Below are 9,611 nucleotides of genomic sequence, written 5' to 3'. Positions count from 1 at the left end.
CCGTTCCGTTCCGGTTGGACTTGCGGTGTTAGCTTTGTTACCTGCCCGTGTAGTTACGCGGTCAACCTCACTTCAGCCCTGTCAGCAGAAATGCTGTACGGGAGGAGCGGCCCGTATATATCAGGGGATTTGTGCGTCACGGCCGTAATAAATACTGTCCTTTCCCATTTCCGTTCTGATTTGTGACAGGCCACGTTGAAGGCAGATTGTGTAAACAAGCCGTTTGTTCAGAGGTGCCACGATCTGGAGACAGTCATTGAGGAGCTTCCTGCCAAGGTGAGCAGTCACTGCCTTGTCAGAAACTCTGCCCGGCCCATTTCAGGGGGATTTGCTTTCTTCACGTTATTGTTTTCTTTGTTCATATTTCTCTTCTCAAGAGTTTAGAGGACCCCAGTGGAGTCCAGCGTTTTCCCAAAGAGCTAAAACCCTTTTCTAAGCATTTAAAAATGGTTTCAGTTGACTGCGTTTCATTAACACCTTTCAGCCGCAATTCATGAGACTACTTTTAAAGTGTGACAAGTAATTAGGTAGATGCTGATGAGCATCATTGCAACTTTAGTAGGATCAGAAATCAGGATTGATTTCCTGTAACTGCTGTGTTATAACAGATTCTTTTGAATGGAAGCTCTGCCCAGTGATAATATGGAAACAGTCATGGATAGGTGGCAGGCAGCATGTTTGTGCACTCCAGGACATGCAGTAGAGATTGTTCCAGTGAGGAATTGTACATATGAACTATTTGTGTCTCTTTTTTCTAAAGGAACTGCATGGCATCTTCCCATGGCTGGTGGAGAGCATTTTTGGTAGCCTGGATGGCATCATTATAGGCTGGAATCTTCTCTGTTTGCAAGGAAGAACAAATCCTACAGAATATTCTGTGGCTTTGGATTTCCTGGATCCCAGGTAAACTCATTTCATCACAGACTAAAAGATGTATGGTGAACAAACAACCAGTGTTTGACCTTTTTCTGTTGTGCAAACATAAGTTCATAAAAGTGAGACAGGAGAGGGTACTTACCATGAGTTTTCTTTCTGATGCTTGTTTGCAGTGGACCAATGATGAAGCTGGTTTATAAACTCCAAGCAGAAGAATACAGATATGATTTCCCAGTCTCGTATCTTCCAGTGAGTAACTGAAAAATTTGTAAGATGACAATGTAGTTGTTGTTACAGCTTTTAGAACTTTGCACACACTGTATACATATGGTTCAATACACGCCAAGGTGCTTAGCGCTCCAGTTTTGGAGCACACCCATTTCTCTAAACAGTTGCTGGAGGAAGAAATTCATAGGAGATGGAGTTGTCAGCAGCTGATATTTGTGCTGTTTGGCCAAGAAAGCTGCATTGTGATCATTATCCAGTCCCCAGCTTTGTCACTGTTACCGATACTTCATAGAATCATAGAATGGTTAGGGTTGGAAAGGACCATCTAGTTCCAACCCCACTGCCATGGGCAGGGATGCCTTACTTGCAGGACAGAAAATAGTTTTCCAGGCTTGTCACAGAGCAGTGCCTTCTCTGGCTGTGCTTGTGCCCATGTACTTGAACACTAATTCATATCCTTTGTATGAATCCTAGATATGAAGTATGACCTTTCAAACAAAGGTATTTATCTGCAGCATTGTTTCACTGTTTCTTCAGTTGCTATGAGCTATCTTGTAACAGTTGATACCTGTAAAGATATCAGTTCAGATGGCTCTGCAGTCTTTAACAGAAGGAAATATCATTCAAGTATATAGTAATTGCTGGTCCACAGCTCATTTACCCCTACAAAACCATCAGCTATCAGGCAAACAGCAGTCTCCTGCTGCTCCCAGTCCAACCTGATACTTATTTTCTGTGAGAGAGTTGGCAGTTATCTAAAGAGCGTGCATTTGCACAAGGAACTACTGCAATGCAGTAAAATCCCACTGAGCTGAATGTAGATAGCATTCCAGAATGCTGGAATGCAGCAAAACTTTGGTGTCTGAAAACATACTCTGCAAATATGCTGAGTAGCCACATTAATAATTCATTACTCTCTTTCAGGGCCCAGTGAAGGCTTCAATACAAGAGCAAGTCCTACCAGAATGCTCTTTATACCACAACAAAGTCCAGTTTCCTTCATCTGGTGGTTTAGGTTTGAATTTGGCTCTTAGTATCCTTTTAACAGTTGGATATTTAGTTCCTTTTAAGTATCTAAAACTGAGATATTATGAGCGTTTCTGTTGTGCATTTATTATGTGTCCATGGTAAATCACAGTCATGCTAAAGAGTTTGGGCTGATTAGAAATGTGTAGATTCCAATGAAAAATAAATTTGTCCTCTTCTTATAAACCCTTGGGGGGGAATTTCTGGCTCTGTGCAAGTCAACAAAAAAATTCCCAGTGCTTTCAGTAGAGCCTGTATTTCACAGTTCTTGTTTTCGTAACTACTTAATATGGTAAAAAAGAGCATGTTAACTTTGCAGCTGGCACAGTTGTTGCAAGCACTCTAGTTGCAGTTGCACTGGTTTCAGTCTGAGACAGTCAAATGTGCTGAGAGTAATGCAAACATACCTTGCCACATAGGGGAAACTTCAATTATCAATGTTTGAGTCGGTTGGAAAGCAAAGCTAAATTTGCTGTTAAGCTTTAAGCAATTTAATTAGCATTGACAAAATAAAAATTTAATGTCTAGTCAGCACCCCAGATGTACCTGTTTTTTTATTATCTGATCCTTGACTGGTTTTCCAGATCCATTTGAATATTATATGTTTTACTTTGCAATTAGTTTGATTATGCAGAAGGTAAGTACCTTTCACAGTTTTTCCTTTAACATAGTATTAGTCTTTCTTCACAATGCTTTAAGAGCCTGCTAGGATGCTGTCAAGCTAAATTAACAGTGGTTTTGTCTGTACTGTTACAATTTGTTGTCACTTTGGTTCAGTTGGTAATGAAGTCTAGATAAAAAACAAAATACCCACCTTGGATATACCAGTAAGCAGTCTGTCCAACAATACACCAACATGGAGAAGGCAAGGGATGCCAAATGGGTTTCCTACCCCTCTATCCGATAAGATAGTTTATGCAGTTATAATCACAGCTCTGTACTATGATGTCTGGTTGTTTGGTTCCTCTTCCTCTTGTTACCTGTGCTATATGACACTGTGCTTTTCTCATACCTGGTTACATTCACTACTGCAGCAATGGTTCTCTTAAAGTTAGTTACTTTAACTTTGCTCCACGATATCTTTGTCGCCAGTTCACTCTTTATAACCCCTGGGCTTCTGCTTATTTATATTAAATGCGTCTGGCTGTGTAGTAGGCATGCCCTAGCAGTGACTTAAGGTAACAGTATATAACTCCACGTATATTCTGTGTGTCTGTTTCAGAACACATCTGTCACTCATCACGTGAGCCCTTCCAACAGTGCTTATTTCATATTGGTGGACACATACCTGAAGTGCTTCCTACCCACAGAAGGAAGTGTCCTTCCTCCACCTTCTCTAAATCCTGGGGGAGCCATCCCTTCCCCAACTCCCAGGTAATGACTACAGTGCCAGAGGCAAACTGTGGGAACAGTGCTTACAAACTATAGGAAACACCTCCACTCTTTATGATCTGTATGTACTTATGTAATTACAAAAACTAAATACATTTATGTTTACTTAATTTTACCATAAAGGTTTCATTTGGAAGTCTGAAAAGTAGGTGTTACTGGAGCAGAAAAGGCATGTATAAGCAACAAAAAATAATCAGTTCATCCACTCCAGTTGTGTTTTGTGCACTGCAACTGGAGTACGACAGATCTGATCGTACTTGACAGTAATTTTTACTATCTTCGGATACCTGTGGTATGTGGTAAAGATGGTATTGGTAACAACACTGTTACAATTTCATTAATGTTGCTATAAAGCCACATAACTTGGCAGTTGGTCATTTTGTTTCAGTTCTGAGGTTGCCATCCTTGATTGTTAAATGCTCTCATGACCAACTTTTACAGTCTTTTGAAACTGGTGTGTTGGGATGATGTCTGTAGCTTTGCTACAGACTCATAGGGCTCGTAGGTCTTCTAGTTCTTAAATTCCTGATATGTAAAGCCAAGACACATATTCGCAATCAAATCATATAATGAGTGACTGGATTTCAAGTGACTTTTTGCGTGGTAATGGATCAAGCTGTTGAGCCACAACTGGGAGGAAAAACATTAAAGGTTTTTGACTACTTACTGAAGTTTTATGTGTCTATGTGAATATGGCATAAAACCAAACTCACAAAGTTGAAGTGAAAATTCTCCAGTACAAGCATATAGTTTTTTGTGCTTTGTAATGGCTGAGTGTGTGAAAATCCACATTTTCAAAATCGATTTTGCTACTCAAATTCGTAAAATGTCATCAATATTATCAATTTTATATAAATGTAAAAATAAATAGCCATTATATTTTCTATAACTGCATTTTAAATACCAGTTTTCATGGTCTGTTGAGCCTTAGCTTGTACCCAGGAAAATACAGATCAGGTGAATTATGAATATGGAAGGCAGAGTGAAAGAAATCAAACTGAACAGGAGAACGGAAACCCAATAACATCAGGTCTGTGTAAAGCTGGTTCAGTGCAGTATGAATAAGGATGTAGTATTTCTTTAAAGTGACTAGTAATTATAACACAAGGCAGAAGTTCAAATTGTGCAGTCAACTATATGGTTTTACTTCCTAAAGACTGCTTTTCAGTTTATAATCCAATGATTAAAAGCAATGATGCATTTCCCTGTACTGAGGCTTACTGACTTCCGTATTCCCATTTGTATGTCTGTAAAGGTCTCCAGCAGTGCCTTTCACTTCCTATGGCATGCACCATACCAGCCTGCTGAAACGGCACATTGCCCATCAGCCCTCTGTGAATGCTGACCCAGCCTCTCAGGAGATCTGGAGATCAGAAACACTGCTACAGGTAAATTGGGTTTAAGGAAGAAAACACCCCACATTTCTTGCTGCAAACTAAGGAACCTCTTCATTTAAACCAAAGATAGTCACATCGTTTTGCTTTAGTTTTTAGAACTGAGCGGTGCAGTTGTTTTCTGTTAGTGAAACAACTGTGAAACTGTTAAATTGTAATTTAGAAAGGCACTTATTTTTTATTTTTTTTTTTTAAACACTGCATATCTAACAATTGATCTCAAACATTTAAGGTTTCTTTTTCCAGGAAAGTTTCTAAACCTGATTTTCTTTTTTAAATCTTACATCAATTCTATGCTTTAAACAAAAGTTGAGCAGAGAGAAGTTGGTTCCATTCACCATCAAGGGAAAGAAAAGGAGAAATTGGGCAGTGGTTCTAAAACAAGTTCCTACCATGTTGCTGAACTGAATTATTGATGTTTAGCAGGTGCTAACAGTGTGCCAACTCAGAGTCATTTGCATTGACATGGTAACCTGAAACATGTCTGAATAGGTGGTTGTCTATTTACAAGTACAGCTTAGTCTTCAAATTATATACTATGGTCTTCCTCTATACTTAGCTTGTGACTGACAAGAGCCGGATTATTAGCTGAGAAAATATTTGTTTTGCAGATCTTTGTTGAAATGTGGCTTCATCATTATTCACTGGAAATGTATCAGAAAATGCAGTCCCCTCATGTCAAGGTAATAGTTTGTACTTCATTCGTGAGTGTCATCTGATGGTTGACCTTGTATCTTGGGGTAAATCTCGTATTCTGTTGATAATTGTTGTGATGTATTGGTGCAAAGAAAAGAAATAATTTACCAGAATATCTACATAAGTGTGTCAAAATTGCTAATCCAGTTATGACGAATTTTGTGAGTGTGTCATCCAGATTTGCCTTCATTGCAGAAGTTGTGTTTTGTTTTTTGTGAAAAATGAGTTTGTAGGAAGGTCACAACAATCTGAATGCCAAGAGTCAAACTGTTAACGATGGGGAAGATGCCACTATAAAGCTATAGTATTAAATCTCACTGGGGCAATATGGCTGCTAAAAATAGCTAAAATTGATTTCCAGCAGTGATAACTACTGTTACGGAAATACCAATTAGTAATTTCTAAGATTCATAACCATTTCTTAGCATAAATCCAAAATAAAAAAGGAAATCTTACAAAACTGTCCCTCAGTGTTAAGTGAATAAGCCATTTTTGTTGTTTCGTATTCCAAAATATGCTTTTCACCATAATGGTGTCAGAAGTAGTTGTGTAGCTACATATCTTAACAAGCTCTTGCATAGATAATACACTGTTTTGAGCAGTTTGTGGTGGCCTGTTCAGTAACAAACTACTGCATGCAAAAACTAAGTAAGTGTTGAGGAGGCCAAGATCAAAGGTATTATGAACATAAAGGGAATTTGGAGGAGAAAATGTTGATTCTCTGAATTCCCTCTGGGTCACAGTGGGACTTTCATAGAAGAAGAGAAAAATATAAAAGCTACTCAGGATTTACTCCTGTTTTGAAAGAGCAATATGGGAATTGATCAATTGAGAAATTCTGATCCTTCACTCCACAGGCTATAAAATAACAAACTTACTTGTATTTTGCTAGGGAAAAACATTGGAGAGCTGAAGTGTGATGGGTTTTGTCTTTTATTCTTAAAGTTGAGGTCAAAATGCAAACTCACTGATGTTGCAAAGTCTCCACTTGGGACTCCCAGCAGCATGGCTGTGCACCTGTGATGGAAAGGCTTTGCTTGAAGTACCTTTGGTCTGTCTGTCTGTCCAGTCTCTGTGCATCAAGCACTGTGCTTAGGCCAGAATGATGATTGCTTTAAACTTCTCTCCTCTGTTCACCCTCTGTATTTCAGATTCACTAGGGAGCAGCAGTTATAAACAATGACTATCAAAGTTATGGTGGAATAGGGACTAGGTAAAGCTGAAAGTTCTCTGAAATCATCACTTCAGGATCCAGAAGGTGTGTTGAGCCACAGCTTGAGGTTGTAACTCCCTAATGGTATTTTAGTTTCCTCTTGATGGGAAGTAATCATGGACATGTGAAAAAGGAAGTTTTTACTCTTTGGGGGTTAGAATAAGGGACCGGAATTCCTCATGACATCCATAAATGGATTCACATAAATGGATCCCTCCTGCAGGACTGAGATCTGAGTTCCAGATCATCTGGGGACAGGACCTTTCATAAGCCTGTGATGCTTAAACTAAGCTGTCAACTGGTCTTAATGTGGGCTGAAGGAGAATAGTCTGTTTCATAGTTCCTCAGATGAGGAATTAGAATATGCAGAATGCAAGTTTTGTTTTAACATAAGGGTTAAAGTTAATAATTATGCAGGTTCAATTGATCCCATTTAGCATTCTGTGTGTTTGGAAGGAAGGGTAATCAGTGACCATTCATCCCTGAAGCTAGGCCTGTTTGACCATCAGTGGCTTGAAATGGCCACATACCTATTTTGGAAGGTGGGATGAGGTTCCACAGAACTTGATCTTTTCTTTGTCCAGCAGCTAGACTAGTTTGCTGTGATGGGCCAAGCCAGATCCCAGACATGTAACTTTCCTGTGAAGTGCCCCAGGGAATGGTAAATTTTCCTTAAACCTTGTCAATATCATCACAGGCTTCTTTTTACAAGTAGAAGGAGGTGGAATGGGAATGAATAATTTCTTTTGAGAAGGTCTATTTTGTTTCTAGTTTACCGCTTTGAATTCTTTCTGGGTCTCATGTAAACCTGAGGTGGCACTATTTGCTATGCTATTTCACTGTTTTCCCCATTAATTCAACTATTTTCCCATTCTTTTACGTTGTCTATTTCCTTTTTCTTTCTCAAGTGATCCAGAGCCCAAGCGCACAGCATCTCTTTTCGTATTCCCTCTCGCTGTAATGACAATGAACCCTTAAAAAGATATTTTTGATAAAACTTCATGTAATGCTTCCTGACCTTCCAATGCCAGGTGCCACAGACCCCAACACTGCTTGTGGAACATCAGACTACAAGCTCTTGCTTATTCCTGCGGCAGGGGAGTTGATTATGAAGCAGACAAGTCTGAGTTGTTGGAGGGCTTGCAGTAACCACTCTAAGAGAGTAAAACTAAAAGATAACAAACTGGCACTAGAGGACATTGGGTAGGGGCTATTTGAAGACAGCAGAGGTGTGATCTGGAGAGCTAGTTTAGATGCCTGAAAACAGTCACTGGGATCTATGCAGTGTACATATTTTGGTTTATGTTTTTTCATTAATTTCATACGTGTGTCACTGTTGCTACAATATCCTCTCACCATTGCATTGTCAAAAAATACTCTTTACCTTATTCATCCAAGAAGAGGTAGTAAAAGTAATTTCCTCTTTTGAGACATTCATAAGACCTGCAGCCTTCCTAAATGGCCTTTAAGTACAAAGAGAAGACAGAGGATTTCTCTGAACTGGAAACATACTGGACAGGGTCAAAGTGATTATAAAAGAAACAAACTTTTTTTCTTCCTGGCCCTTGGGAAGAAGAAAGTATCAATTTGAGTTTCTTCCCAATATACAAACCATGGTTCTCCCATAGCACAGGAAGAAATGACAAAGTTTTCAAAACAGTATTTAAAATCCTTGCAGAATATTGAATGCTTTCACTCCATTAGTAAAATACTGTAACAGTGTGTAAACCCATGTTGCTGCAGTTCAGTTAACTTCTGAAATGGGGAGTTTATTTGGCAAAAGCTCCATATATCCCCTACCGGTACTTGCTGTGAGGCTAGCAAAGAGCCACAGCCACTTACAGCTATACCTATACACCTGCTCCCAGGTGCATTTCCAAATGGATAAAGGGCATGAAATACTGTGGAATCAATGTACTGAACACCAGAAAGAAGGATACTGTGGCTGCAGTTCTTACTGTGGTATGTTGTCCCTGACTGTATTTGTGATGTTCATTTTTCCCCACCCTTCTTCCTTGGTCTCATTCTCACTTTTTTTTTTTTTCTCTTGCTCTCTTCTCTCCTTTCTTCCCTCTCCCCCTTCCTTTTTGTTTCTGTTGTCTCAGTTGGAGGTTCTCCACTACCGACTCAGTATCTCCAGTAAACACCACGGTAGTCCTGCCCAATCCAGCTACCAGGCCCTCCACGCATACCAAGTATTACCATCTTTTCATTTTGTTTCCTTTGTAAAAATCTTGTTCCATTATATAATCTGCAAAGTGTATTGGTGCTAGCTGTACAGCACCTCTTTCTGCCAAGGTGTGGTTTTACATCTTGATTGAGAACACTGCGCTGAGATTTACTAAGTTTTCAGTGCAAACAGATACTGAGAGGTATTAGCAAAGGCTATAGAGAAGATAGTTAAAATCTAGCATATTATGAGGACTAATTGGGAACTCCCATTTTTAGAGATGCCCTCTTATAATGCATTGTAGAAAGAGGCTTATCAGCTGTGCTAATATTTTTTGACACCAAAATTGGCTTCACCCAATGGCATATTTCTGGCCCTTACACACTAGTCATTTAAGCAGAAAGCGTGGAAGAGAAGATCAGAATTTGCATGGCTGTCACCTAAAATTAAGGTAGGTAACACGTAGAGAGTTTTAGCCAGTGAGATGTCATTAGATAGTACTAAATTTATAGTGGCAACATGAACTTGACTATCCAGTTTTGCAGAAGCACGAGTGGTACATTTTGCAGATTGTTCAGGAAATGTGCATTGAAAAACATTCCTGTTGGAACAGATT

At 39.3% G+C, this 9,611-nt stretch overlaps 1 protein-coding gene across 1 annotated transcript in view; it reads left to right on the top strand.

Moving 5' to 3' along the window:
• Positions 1 to 189: 189 nt before the first annotated feature.
• Positions 190 to 9,611, top strand: part of SMPD4 (sphingomyelin phosphodiesterase 4, neutral membrane (neutral sphingomyelinase-3)) — a gene marked incomplete at its 5' end in the record, with an annotated part of 16,964 nt that continues 7,542 nt past the window's right edge. The window contains 9 exons of the mRNA XM_010015199.1: positions 190 to 276; positions 761 to 903; positions 1,050 to 1,125; positions 2,029 to 2,137; positions 2,715 to 2,767; positions 3,353 to 3,504; positions 4,778 to 4,910; positions 5,528 to 5,599; positions 8,931 to 9,020. Of these exons, the coding sequence (XP_010013501.1) occupies positions 190 to 276; positions 761 to 903; positions 1,050 to 1,125; positions 2,029 to 2,137; positions 2,715 to 2,767; positions 3,353 to 3,504; positions 4,778 to 4,910; positions 5,528 to 5,599; positions 8,931 to 9,020 (915 nt within the window). The remainder of the gene's footprint in view (positions 277 to 760; positions 904 to 1,049; positions 1,126 to 2,028; positions 2,138 to 2,714; positions 2,768 to 3,352; positions 3,505 to 4,777; positions 4,911 to 5,527; positions 5,600 to 8,930; positions 9,021 to 9,611) is intronic.

This window comes from Nestor notabilis, unplaced genomic scaffold (assembly GCF_000696875.1).
Source record: "Nestor notabilis isolate BGI_N333 unplaced genomic scaffold, ASM69687v1 scaffold16025, whole genome shotgun sequence".
Lineage (NCBI taxonomy): Eukaryota > Metazoa > Chordata > Aves > Psittaciformes > Psittacidae > Nestor > Nestor notabilis.
The sequence above is the reverse complement of the archived record's forward strand: the minus strand, read 5'-3'. Positions and strand labels throughout refer to the sequence as shown.